At 42.8% G+C, this 13,940-nt stretch overlaps 2 protein-coding genes across 2 annotated transcripts; one reads left to right on the plus strand and one right to left on the minus strand.

The window, feature by feature from the left end:
* Positions 1–1,064: 1,064 nt before the first annotated feature.
* Positions 1,065–1,558, plus strand: LOC126062373 (keratin-associated protein 9-1-like). The gene has a single exon (XM_049859873.1). It carries the CDS (start codon positions 1,065–1,067, stop codon positions 1,515–1,517), a length of 453 nt encoding a protein of 150 aa, XP_049715830.1. The 3' UTR covers positions 1,518–1,558.
* A 10,650-nt stretch (positions 1,559–12,208) lies between these two features.
* Positions 12,209–13,721, minus strand: KRTAP29-1 (keratin associated like protein 29-1). Its single transcript, XM_049860618.1, has one exon. It carries the CDS (start codon positions 13,549–13,551, stop codon positions 12,568–12,570), a length of 984 nt encoding a protein of 327 aa, XP_049716575.1. The 5' UTR covers positions 13,552–13,721; the 3' UTR covers positions 12,209–12,567.
* Positions 13,722–13,940: the final 219 nt, after the last annotated feature.

Raw genomic sequence — 13,940 nt, forward strand, 5'->3', positions numbered from 1 at the left:
TGTATGATCTCACTTTTATGAAATATCGAGAGATGGCAAATGTATAGACACCAAAGTTTATTAGTAGTTACCAGGGGCAAGAAGAAGGCAGCAAGGGAAAGTCATTGTCTGGAGGGCACTGAGTTTCCGATAAGAGTGATGGAAAAATTAGGAGACTGAGAGTGGTGATGGTTCTACAGCATGATGAATGTGATTAATGTCACTGAATTGTGCACGTAAAAGATGTTGAAATGGCAAACGTGTACTTTTACCACAATAAAAAGAATGTGCAGGTTAGAGTGTCTCACCTCAAGTCACTGTGTCTACTACTAAACAGTGTCAGGACTAGAGTCACCAGCTTGTCCCAGTTTGCCAAGTACTCTCCAAATAAAGACACTGAAAGTCCCACATCATGGGAACTCCTCAGCCCTGGGAAAGCCAGGATACCTGGTCACCCAAGTTGTAAAGTAATGGATGCTGCCTGAGTCCCCAGCGCACTGCTTCCGTTTCTAACCACCTGTTTTCCTTCCTCTTTGCCATATGGAAGGGATGGTGCCAAACATCCTCTACACCAGTATCTTTGATAGAACTGGGATACCCAGGTACAGCAGTGGCCACAGATACCTATTTCTTGTAGCCTTGATATCAGGCTTTCCTGGTGAACAGGCTTGGGCCCAGCAGGCTTTCAATTTATGACTCCATGAATCGGCATCAGCTGAGAGGAACACCGTTCTGACCCTCCATGGCAGCTGGAACTATCATGTGACCAGACGATGATTGGAGCAGGAAGGATGCTGATGATGTGACTGCCTCCCTTTTATCTGAAAAAAAGTTTCTATGAATAATTCTCAATTAAGAAACATTAAGCATCTATTTTCAAAAGATGCAAAACCCTTAAAGAACAACTTCCTCCTTGACAATTCCTCCAATGATGATAGAAAACAACATGAGCAATAACAAGGAAAAGTCCTGGTTATTGGCTCAAACTTTGGCAGTCCAGTGTATAAAAGCCCCAGAGCAGAAGGAGTTCTCAGAACCTGGGACACTCACCTCTGAACAGAAGCCCACCCTCCACACCTGACACCATGACCCACTCCTGCTGTCCCCCTTGTTGCCAGCCCAGCTGCTGCACAACCACCTGCTCCCAGCCCACCTGCTACACAACCACCTGTTGCCAGCCCACCTGCTCTGGGTCCTGCTGCTACCAGCCTTGCTGCCGCCCAACTTGTCAAACCACCTGCTGTACCACCAGCTGCCAACCAGTTTGTCAGACCAGCTGCTGCCGTCCTTCCTGTTGCAGCACACCCTGCTGCCAGCCCACCTGCTCTGTGTCCAGCTGCGCTGGCCAAACCAGCTGTGGGTCCAGCTGCTGCCAGCCTTGCTGCCGCCCTAGTTGCTGCTCCACACCCTGCTGCCAGCCAGCTTGCTCTGGCCCCGTGTACTGTCGGAGAACCTGCTACCGCCCAACATGTGTCTGCCTGACTAGTGGCCTACCCCAGAGCTTTGGATCCAGCTGCTGCCAACCTTCCTGCTGCTGATCCACTCACCACAGAATCATCCATCATGGACCAACCTTCTCACAACCAACCTGCCAGTTCCCCAGTTACTGCCGCAAGCTTGATCACCAGGCATCACTAGCACTTGCCATGATATATTACTCCTCATCTTGATTAAAATCTTTGTGGGTTGTCTTGGTAGGGTGCAGTTGACTTCCTCTCATTTTCTTCCGTCTCATCTCTGTTGATCTGTGACAGCTGTAGGCCTTCCTTGGATGTCCTTGACCTAAGGTCATGGCCCCATCTTGGATTAGTGCCCATCACTCTCTACCATTAAGTAGCCTCAATAATAAATCCTTTTCGTGTTTACCATTCTCTATAATCATGTTTTTCTAATGTACTCTCTTTCCCAGTGTCCCACTTTCTCCTCTTCGTGACCACTTTGCATTGTCTTCCCAGCTCCAGAGAAACTTCCCTAATTTCTTCTTAATAAAGTCTTTGTTATCTTCCAACCTGTATTGTGATTTTGCTCTTCCTACATTTACCTTACGAGGCATTACATTCATATTTTATTACATAAATATTATCTTGAGCCTGACAATGACCCCTAAGTTGGCAGAACCAAGATGATTCATCTCCATATTCCAGAGGAATAAAGTGACACAAAGAAAACAGTGGTCAGAACACTGGAAAGGCACATGCTTTGAATTGCCTATCGAGTGAAAACAGACCTTTCCAAATATAGATTATTTTTCTGTTTACATGTGTATTCTTTATTCTATTTCCAATACCTCAGTGACCACTCGCACACGAAGGCCATGTGTTAGTCATCTAGTGTTGCTCTAACATAAATACCACATGTAGATGGCTTTAACAAATATAAGTTTATTCTCTCACAGCCTAGTAGGCTACAAGTCCAAATTCGTGGTATCAGCTCCAGGGAAAGTCTTTCTCTGTCTGTCAGCTCTGAAGGAAGGTCCTTGTCATCAATCTTCCCTTGGTCTGAGAGCTTCTCTGTGCAGGAACCCCAGGTCCAAAGGACATGCTCTGCTCCCAGCACTGCTTTCTTGGGGGTATGAGGTCCCCATGTCTTTCTGCTCACTTCTCTCTTTTATATCTCAAAAGAGATTGGCTTAAGACATTATCTAATCTTGTAGATCTCATCAATATAACTGCCACTAATCTGTCTCATTGCATCATAGTAATAGGATTTATAACACATAGGGAAATCACATCAGATGACAAAATGGTAGACAATCATACTGGGAATCATGACGTAGCCAGGTGGACAGATATTTTGGGGAGATACAATTCAATCCATGACAGGCTAGCAGGCTGTTTTAAAAGCCATCCAATATATTTCAGCATCATTGTATTTCTGGCACTGTACTAGAACATTTAGCTAGAAGCTCATCTAAAGAATTCTTTGTTCTTCAATGTCATGCACATCGCATTCTGAAATGTCTGTTTCACCTGGCCATGTACAGTGTGGAAAATAAAAAAGGGATCGAGTCACATATCAGAAAACATATCCTCTGAACATATTTCACGCACTCCCAAACTTTAAAGCAACTTATTCTCCTGACATGAACATTATTAAGGAAATTGAGCATGGACACAGTCTTAGGAATTGAGATAATCTAACCACTGAATATCATTCAAAAGCAGCTGCAGCAGTATATCGACAAGGAACTGCCAGAAATTCAAGCTGGATACAGAAGAGGATGTGGAATGAGGGCTATCATTGCTGATGTCAGATGGATCCTGGCTGAAAGCAGGGAATACTAGAAAGATGTTTATATGTGTTTTATTGCCTATGCAAAGGCATTCAACTGTGTGGATCATAACAAATTATGGATAACATTGCAAAGAATTGGAATTTCAGAACACTTAATTGTGCTCATGAAGAACCTGCACATAGATCAACAGTCATTCGAAAAGAACAAGGGGATGCTGTGTGGTTTAAAGTCAGGAAAGGTGTGTGTTAGGGTTGTATTCTTTCACCATCCCTATTCAGTCTGTATGCTGAGCAATAAATCTGAGAAGCTGGACTCTAAGAAGAAGAATGGGGCATTAAGGTTGGAGGAAGACTCATTAACAACCTGTGTTATAAGATGACAAAACCTAACTTACTGAAAGTGAAGAAGTTTTGGAGCACTTGCTGATGAAGATCAAAGACTGCAGCCTTCAGCATGGATTACACCTCAACATAAAGGAAACAAAAATTCTCACAACTGGACCAATAAGCAACATCATGATAAACAGAGAAAAGATTGAAGTTGTCAAGGATTTCATTTTACTTGGACCCACAATCAACACCCAATGAAGCAGTGGTCAAGAAATCAAAAGACACATTGCATTGGGCAAATCTGCTGCGACAGACCTCTTTAAAGTGTTGAAAACCAAAGACGCCACCTTGAAGACTAAGGTGCACCTGATCCAAGCCATGGTGTTTTCAATTGACTCATATGCATGTGAAACCTGGATGATGCATAAGGAAGACCAAAGAATTGGTGCCTTTGAATTGTGGTGTTGGCGAAGAATATTGGATATACCATGGGCTACCACAAGAATGAACAAATCTGTCTTGGAAGAAGTACAATCAGAATACTCCTCAGAAGTAAGGATGACAAGACTACATCTCACTAACTTTGAACATGTTATCAGGAGGGATCAGTCCCTGGAGAAGGATCATGCTTGGTAAAGTACAGGGTCAGCAAAAAAGAGGAAGACTCTCAAGGAGATGGATTGACACAGTGGCTGCTACAATGGGCTCAAGCATAACAATGATTGTAAGGATGGTGCAGGATGGGGTGGTGTTTCGTTCTGTTGTACATAGAGTTGCTATGAGTCGGAACCAACTTGACGGCACCTAACAACAAAAACAACAACCACTCCGTAGAAATTTTACATTTGAGCTATCCACAATCTCTACACACAGCACCTTGCATTTTATGAGGAATTTTCAAAAATGGGATCTGACAGCTAACCATTTGGCAGGAAGTTTATCAAAGTCCCTTCCATCACTAAGATTCTTTGAGCTTCTTAAACACCCTCTGCCCTACCCCATCGTTATTTGATTGACTTATTGCTATCATGTTACCATTCTCTGAAGTCCATAAGTATTCAAATACATAAAGCATTCAAATGCATAATGCCTTAAAGGAAACATTCACACTGCCATGATCATTGGCATTCATTTGGAGAGATTAAAAAAAAAACACAAAAATTGTCTTCCAAAAGGCATTCACAACCTTGATAACTTTATCATGGCCTGGGTCTTCAGCCTTGCAGAACTGATTTTGTTTACATACCAAGTCTGAAGCCACCTCTTGGGGCAGATTAATGTAATCCAAGCCAATAAAGCAAAGATGTCTATTTATTAACTTACAAGAGAATTAACTTTATCAAGAATGGAAATCTTCTCAACCACCACATATTCTCCTTATAGAAGATTATTTTGCGAGGAAGAGATAAAACAATGGAGTAAAAGGAACTAAATGTTGAGAGGCGTTTGATGCATTCACTTCACAATAGGTCTCACCAGCGCAACTGGAAAACTCACAGTCCTGCCGCTAACTCTCCTTCTTCCCTGGCCAGTGCTTGGCCATACACTGCCAACATTTGCCTCAGCACTTCTCTTAGCTCTAAGTTTTCATGGCTCATTAGTATACCTCCACCCCCATCTAAGTTTCACTGTTTGTTTTTTCACGTTTTTTATAGCTTCAATCAGATCTGAGTCAATTCCTCAGGCTTGGCATATATTCTTTTTAAGGTGACTTTGCAAAATTGGGCTTGGTTCTTTGTAATGTAGATTCCCAGTCTTGGGTGGTATCTTACTGTAGTCCCTAACTTTTGATGCCTCCTCACTCAAGCCATTGCATCATGAACATCCATGATGAAATTTATGCTTCAGCCTATTTCATTTCTACCATGATATCTGTTCGTTATTTAAATATTTCTAATTGCGTTTCAGGATGAGTTGAGGTTTTTTCCCTTTCTCTTTTTTTATTTGAGTAAAAGACAACCTCTAGATTAGGCCTTCTAGTAAAATATAATATTGTTATGGAAAGAACTGGGGTTGATCTAAGAAAACTGGCCTTGGTCTTTATTTCCTCTATCAAAGTGCAGAAAGCTCAACCCATTTTTCATTGGAAACCTCTTTGGAATCTCTCCTATAGCAGGCACGTGGTTTCAGAAAGTACACGTGGAATTTTTCTTGTGTATGTGCTTGAAATGAGAATGAATGTTAGACTCCAAGCTCAAACTCTGCGTTTAATTTATGTTAAGAAGAACCTTTAGAAATGATGTCAGTAATGATATCCCTCATTCCATGTCCTCTTCTGAATCCAGCTTAAATTTTTGGCAGTTCCCTGTCAATGTACTGCTGCAACTGTTTTCAAATTATCTTCGGCAAAATTTTACTTATGTGTGATATTAACGATATTATTTGATAATTTCTGCATTCTGTTGGATCACCTTTTTTTGAAATGGGCAGAAATATGGATCTCTTCCAGTCAGTTGGCCAGGTAGCTGTCTTCGAAATTTCTTGGCATAGAAAGTGAGTACTTCCAGCATTGAATCTATTTGTTGAAACATCTCTATTGCTATTCCATTAATTCCTGGAACCTTGTTTTTTGCCAATGCCTTCAGTGCAACTTGGATGTCTGCCTTCAAGACCATGTTTTATAATGGATATTGTACATGTTCCATAATCAATATTATGGTTCAAACATGGGTTTTTTGCCTTTGATCTTCAAATCTCTTGAAAATTTGGTATTTATGCCATCAGTCTACTCTTCTCCCTTTCCCCATTCCTTTAGTGCTTGGGTTCTCCAATCCCTAGTATGCCTGCCCAAAGAGGTGTCCTTGCTTCTTGACTTCTGGCACGTCCACAAATCAAACCACAATTTTAGGTCACTCTCACTTTTTCTTCTTGAGCCACCCTATTGCCAAGAACTTATGAACCCAAAAAAACCAAACCCATTGTCATCGAGTTGGTTCCAACTCCTAGCGACCCAATAGGACAAAGTAGAACTGCCCTATAGGGTTTCCAAGGAGCAGCTGGTAGATTCAAATTGCCAGCTTTTTGGTAGCAGCTGAGTTCTTTAACCACTACGCCACGAAGGCCCCATGAGAAGATCTAAAACAATGAGCTCAAAAATGTGTCTATTTAAAAATGTTAATGGAAACTGGTTTCTTTTCCCATATTCATAGCTGGCAGAACACTAGAAATGTCTGGAAGTCAGGCCCTGTTCTATCTCAAAGCTGACCCAATAATCTTTTCCCAACCCCACCTGCTCCTAACATCATAAAAAGCTCTAAATTAGTGGCATTTTCTAGGCGTGATAGCATCCTGTGTTATCTCTTCCCAGGCCTTCCCCTTAATAACCCATGATATACAACACCACCAAAATGAACCATTACCAACCTCCTCCTCCACACCCAAATCATAAATCAAAAAAAGCCTAAACTACATAGATGGTGTAACCCAGATAAAGAAAACACACATTCTTCACCCACCTCTGATCACCCCAGTACTCACAGTAGTTGTAACCTGTCTCTGGCCAGAAAGCTTGTCTCTAAACAAAAGCATTCCTCATCCAAGAAGCCTGTAATAGAAACCAGGCTCTACTGAGTGACCTACTCCACCCCCTCATCTTCCTTCCTCCTCTTTGCTATAGTTTATTTCAGTGGAGTTGGCTTTTGATGATTTGAAATACATTTAAAACAGGCTTCTGATATTCATTCCTTTCACCAAATAATATGTTATCAAGGAAAGAACAGGTTTAAGAAAACTCATCCTCGTCCTCACTGCCTTCATTTAAAAGTTAGACTTTATGATTGCTACTGATAGTCTGGATTTAGCTAATGTGTGCCATTAGAAATGAAGATATACATAAGATTTTCATCCCCATTCCACACCTCAGCTGATGGGAAACTGTGTTTTTTAATAAAGTTAATTTAAGCAGAGTAAGGATGCCATCAAACAAAAGTCTATTACTTTGTATTGATAATCTTAGGCTAGTGCTTGAGATAAAGAAATCAACGCTCCTTTTATTTTCCTTCTGTGGTTTAAATAGAAAATAATCCAGCATCTGTAAAGGGAAAGAACAATCTACGATTAGGGTATAATGAACAGTACTCCAGTAATTCGCAGCAGGGGAATGCGGCTGGAGTGGGCAGGGTGTGTGTATGTGGGGGAGCTTTACAGGGCTTTACAGTTTTTGTTCATACATTGTTTTCCTCCTCAAGCATGACTTAATTTTATGATAAAAGGAGAAGAGTCATTTCTCATTCTGAACCAAAAAGGGAAAATTGCAAGAGGAGAGAAAGATGAGCAGTGATATAACTACCAAAAGAAGTTTTACATGAAGAAAGTTCTTCAATATGACGCTAATTTTTTTTTTTTTTTACATGATATGCTTACATCCACCCCTCACCCAACTCCTAATTCATGATCTGTCAACACATCTGTATCTAGCAAGGAAAATCCAGGCTTAGTTCATGCTGAGACACGGGAATGAGATAAGACCTGAGCCCTCCTTCTGGAAAGTAGCACAAAGAATGCAAAGGTTATGCTAGAAATATTCTCATTTGGTGTCTGTCTTATTAGACAATGAGGAATAACAATAGAATTGGAAAGGTGACCAAACATCTATAAAGACAGAAAGAAGCCCAAAATGAACAAACAGATTTTACAAACACCTAGATACTCTGAGTGATTTATGTCACTGAGAGCTATCACATTACGCCCCAGGGCACTTAGAAACTGGAAGAAAAACACAAAGTGAATTTTGAGGAATCTTAGGGAACAAAGGTGTCTAAGATAGGCAAATATCATCCCAACTTCCACTATTCTGCAAACCATTCACATATAAGCTTGACCGTGACTCAGGATAAGATTCTAGGATACATTACTTAAGGGATCCTTTGTGAATCCCTAGAAAAGATAGAACCTGGGACCACTTAGACCAAGTCATGTGTTGCGGAAATACAATTTAAAACAAAATCTAGTCCCAATCCGAAAACCTCTCCACGAACATAGAAGAGAAAGAAAAATTTTATTATTGAATAAGCATTAAACCAGAATGTGATGCATCACAGGCAATTTGCTAAAGAGGTTGCTAAGTCAAAAAGAAATCTTATCCTTTATAAGTTGTTGTGTGCTGTTGAGTGGATTCTGACTCATAGTGACCTTATATGAGAGAGTAGAACCGCCCACAGAGTAGAACTTCCCCATAGGGTTTTCTAGGCTGCACAGTGGTGAAGAGCTACCGCTGCTAACCAGGAGTTTGGCAGTTGGAATTCACCAGCCACTTCTTGGAAACCCTATGGGGCAGTTCTACTCTGTGGGTGATTCTATTCTGTCGTTTAAGGTCGGTATGAGTCAAAATTGACTCAACAGTGAACAAGAACAACAATAACATGTAAAGGGTAAGATTTCTTTCTCCCACCGAGCTGGAGGGTTCAAACCACTGACCTTTCAGTCAGTAGACGAGTGCCTAACCATTGCACGGCCAGGACTTCTTACCCTTTATATAGCTGAGTACAGCCCACTGCATCCATGTTTTCCAGATTACAATGCCAGTTTTCTAGTATCTTTATAGCAGGATGGAAACCCTGGTGGCATAGTGGCTAAGCACTGCAGCTACTAACCAAAGGGTCGGCAGTTCGAATCTGCCAGGCGCTCCTTGGAAACTCTATAGGGCAGTTCTTCTCTGTCCTATAGGGTCGCTATGAGTCGGAATCCACCCGACGGCATTGGTCTTGGTTTCGCTTATAGCAGGATACCTGAGGTTACACTGATCTCCTCCCAGGGAACTGGGAGGTAGGAGACAATTACGGGAAGTTGCCTTTTAAAGAAGTGACTGCCAGGCCCCTGACTTAACACTTTAGATTTACATACTTTTCAAAAAGACAAAGATTTTACAACTACAGCTTACCTAAAGTGAATTCTGAAAGAACAAGAGAAGGGGAGCCTCTTCCCTCACTTTCAACGGGGAGAATTAAAAACACTTTGTTTTGAATTGGGAAAACCTGGTGGCATAATGGTTAAGAGCTACCGCTGCTAACCAAAAGTCGGCAGTTGGAATCCACCAGGCGCTCCTTGGAAACCCTGTGGGGCAGTTCTGCTCTATCCTGTAGGGTCGCTATGAGTCGGAATCAATTCTATGGCAATGGGTGGTTTTCAGTTAGTATTTGTCCTTAAAACATCGGACTAATTTAACATTTTATCGTTGCTAGATTTAAGGAAAATTAAAGAAAATCAGTAGAAAATACATCTAGATTTCAGCAGGGCAATTGAAAAGGACTCTCATAATTTTATGGGAAGAGTACAGAAATGTGGCTGAATTCAGTGACAACTGCCAAGGCACATCTAATTCCCAAGATCAGTAACTCATATCATCCAGTAAAAATTAGCACTTGCCTCCCAAATTCAGGCTGGGACCCTGGATAAGAGATGTACTAGAGGGACAGTTAGACAGACATCTGGATGGTTTTTTCTGCAGAAAAGCATCCAAAGTTTCCTAGGGAGGAGGAACTGCAGGTAACTTAGACTCAGATTAAAGAGCCATATACCTGAAGTTGATATAAGAACCTCAAGGTGTTGGCCAGCTTTCTTTATGGCCTGTTTTGAGAGTAGAACATAGATAGAGGAAAAATTTTTCTACCTCCCATCAACTCATCCCACCCCACTCCCTCTTCCATGCAGGGTCAACCAGGCCATCAGTATGGCAGGAGCAGGAATGTGAACTTAGCAACAGGTATGCAAAGACAGGAGCAGGAGATGTCAACAGAGGGGCCAGGAAGCCATTTGAGGAGTGACAGAGTGGCCCCTACAGGAGGAGAGGTGCCTCTCACTAAATAAAATCTTAGGCACTTAGTCATTCAAAGTCCAGCAATTTTCCTGGTGGGAGCCGGGATTTCTAATTTAAAGAATAGCACTTAATTATACCATCAGACAGACAATCCCTAGGAGAAATATGGGCTATTTTCAAAAGAGGAGGGTGGCTACGTCCTGGACTGGTTAGAAAACAGGTCTTAAGTTAGGTTCTGAGCATAGTCCTTTTAAAGGAAACTCCAGGTCTGGTAGCCAGAAGCCCGACTTGAGTTGTCACGGTGCAGACCGTGGCCACTCACTCGGCTTTAAACCTAATCAGACCCAGAGCCCCTTGATTGAAAAGGAGGCCAAAGCCGCTTGAGGAAGGACCTTGTACCATTGCTACAAGCACCATCTATTCCTGTCAAGTCAATTCCGTGTGTGTCAAAGCAGAATTGTGCTCCATAGGGTTTTCAATGGCTGATTTTTTGAAAGTAGATCACCAAGCTTTTCTTCCGAGTTGCCTCTGGGTGGACTCATTCCTCCAAACTTTTGGTTATCAGCCAAGTGTGTTAACCACTGGTACCATCCAGGAACTTCATTCATATGGTAGAAACACAATAAATGTCACTAAGTTGCTATGGCTGCCAACCTTTCAGTCACCAGCCAAACACTTAACCATTTCTGCCTCCCAGGGACGCCCTTGCCAAACCAACCCAAACCCCATGTGTTACATAGTAGAACTGCTCCATGGGGTTTTCTTGGCTGTAATCTTTACAGAAGTAGAACACCAGGCCTTTCTTTCACAGTGCCACTGGGTGGGTTCGAACTGCCAATCTTCAGGTTAGTAGTCCAGTGCAAACTGTGTCACCCAAGAATCTTATTTGCAACAAGTACACACTATAAATTTTCCTCTGATCTTTTCCCAAATAGAAATCAATCACACCAACGAAAAAATGTTTATATTCAATAACAGCACACTAGAAATATAAAATTCAGTCAGAAGTTCCCTTAGACTTTTTAAAAATGGTTTCTTAAAAGGTGAAAAACATAGCAAACAAAAAAAACAATTCCCCAAAAACTGAAGCTTTTGAAATTTTATTTGAATTGGACATTGGTGAATTGATTGTTAGAACCAGCGTTAAGTAAATTAACTCTGAGCTATTCTCCATGACCAATAAACCAAAAAAAAAAAAAAAAATTGCCATGGAGTCGATTCTGACTCATAGCGACCCTATAGGCAGAGTAGAACTGCCGCATAGGATTTCCAAGGCTGTAAATCTTTACAGAAGCAGACTGCCACATCTTTCTCCAGAGGAGTGGCTGGTGGGTCTAAACTGCTGACCTTTTGGTTAGCAGCTGAGCACTTAACCACTCTGACACCAGGTCTCCTTCCAGGACCAATGCCTCTTGTTTATTTCAATCTATGGCTTCCCTGAATCATTTCTGTCTTTGGCTTCCCTAAGTCTTTTCACTGTGGGGAAACTGAGGCCACTCTCCTCAAAAGAGCTCTTGGTGGTAAAAAGGTTAGAAGCCACCGAACTGTTGGCTTTCAGACCCTTCCAACTTGACCATCTAATATTCTAGACATCAGAAGCCCTTGCAGACCAATGGATGCACTTTCTGATGACCTCTTGTGGACACCAATGGGTACCAAAGAGAACTGAATGTTATCTCCCAAGGCAGCATTGGGGATGGGGGAGGGGGGTTGTCGACTTAGAGGGTCCAGGATCATCATGTTCAAATGTGACTTGAAGGAAATCCACGTAGTGGCATATTGAAAGGAATGAAGAACTCATGAATGAAGAGTCATATTATGCTTAACCAGTCACATTTTTATTAGCAGTCGGCAGCAAAGGAGTCTCTGAAAGACTGGGCAGCATCAAAATAAAGAAAAATGAAAGAAGGCTTTGCTGAAGTGAAATGAATTGACAACAGAAATGCAAGCTATGGTGTGGACCGTTATTGCTGAAAGACCATCTTGGTTAAGAAGATATCTCTTAGTAGCTGGACAAGTTCCCTCATCAGCACCTGGATAGAATGTGGGGTTGGACTCGGAGTAAAGTCAGCAAACAGGCAGGATTTGTGCTTGGCAGGATACAGATACCCACAGGGTGCTATGCGTTTGTAGACAGCAGCAGATGCTCAAAGGAGGTGTGAATTGTGTCCCATCAAAGAAGGGTTTCCTTCTGGAAGCTGGATTCATGGCTGAGTTTGGCAGGAAGTCGACAAGCAGTTGTTTGCTTTGCAGAAACTTGGGGAAGTTGGTCAGAAGCAACTGGAGCCACCGCTGGATGACTTGCCTAACCCTGTCACACAGCAAGCTGGTCGGCAAGAAGGGGATTTGCAGCCACTTTGGTTGCACGAAGTGGGCCCTCCACAAATTGCTTGGCCAGAAAGCATGGTGCCACAGGAAACTGATTTACAAGGGTTTACAGAACAAGAGGGCTGACAGTTAGCCACTGGCTGACAGATAAAGGATATGGAAGAAGCTGGTTGGCAGTGAAGTGGCTGACAGGAGATGGGCACACAGCAAGTAGGATTACAAGAACTGAACGCATATGTCGATGGCCGGCAGGGCACAGGCATGCAGGGAACTGATTGGCAAGGCTTAAAAATGTAGCAGATAGGTTGGTAATAAGTTGATTTGCAGGGCTGGCTTTCACAACTAGTGGGTTGACGTGAACCTACTGGACAGCAAGATGGTTGGCATGGACTGGACACACACGTGATCGGTGGGCATGATGTTTCAGGACAGGAAGTTACCTCAGAGCAGGGTGGCTGGCAGGATGCGGTGTCACAGCAGGCTGATTGGCTGCAAGCTTCCTGGCATGATCCAGACTCACAGAGAGATTCCTGGCAGGATCCTTGCTGGTAGGGGCTGGCATCACAGCACTTTGCCTGACAACCAGTGGATTCTGAGCAGGCAGGCTGCCATGAGCTAACCAGACAAGTAGACTGACCAGCACTGGATTCATAGCAGGCTGTGCGAGAGCAAATGGGTCTGCAGACAAAATCCACACGAGAAGTTGATGGAAGGCAGGTAGGTTGGCAAGAAGCAGGTGCACAGCCACTTGGGGCATTGCTGACTGGCTGACAGTTTTCTTGGCAGGTGACCAGTTGCCATGTTCTGCTCCGGCAGGAACTGGGCAAAGAGATAGTATTCCAGAAGCTGCCACCATTTGGGCATATGGAGATGGCGGGCACAGCTGGGATGGTGGTGGGATTTCCAGGACAACAATTGCCCGCCATGGTGCTGGTGCTTACCTTGCTGGAGAATTGCAAACTCAGTATACCTGAGTTTGAAAGACATCTAATACACAGGGGCTTTTATAGTCCTTCGCCATGCATGTTGGTACAACATATAGCATCTTTCCTTGTCATTGTTTATACTCATTTATATACAAACATCTGATTAGCAGGCTTCAGGAGCCTGGGAGATGTTGTCCCCACTTAAAAAAACTTGTCTGTTAAGTCGGGAGTTTTCTTCACTGAATTTGGATCCCTTGATACTGCTCCTGCTCTGGAATGAGCTATTTCTTTTACAGGCTGCTCCCCAGCCTGACTGAAGCAGGCCTTTCCCACAGTAACCTCTCATCAGGAGGCCTCAGCCAAGCCGAAGCTGCCCCGCTCTTCCTCCA

The sequence above is a fragment of the Elephas maximus genome, chromosome 19, assembly GCF_024166365.1.
Source record: "Elephas maximus indicus isolate mEleMax1 chromosome 19, mEleMax1 primary haplotype, whole genome shotgun sequence".
Taxonomy (NCBI): Eukaryota; Metazoa; Chordata; class Mammalia; order Proboscidea; family Elephantidae; genus Elephas; species Elephas maximus.

Bases quoted from the DNA above. Each gene is read 5' to 3' on its own strand.
- LOC126062373 (XM_049859873.1), top strand. From the start codon at position 1,065: ATGACCCACTCCTGCTGTCCCCCTTGTTGCCAGCCCAGCTGCTGCACA.
- KRTAP29-1 (XM_049860618.1), bottom strand. From the start codon at position 13,551: ATGGCGGGCAATTGTTGTCCTGGAAATCCCACCACCATCCCAGCTGTG.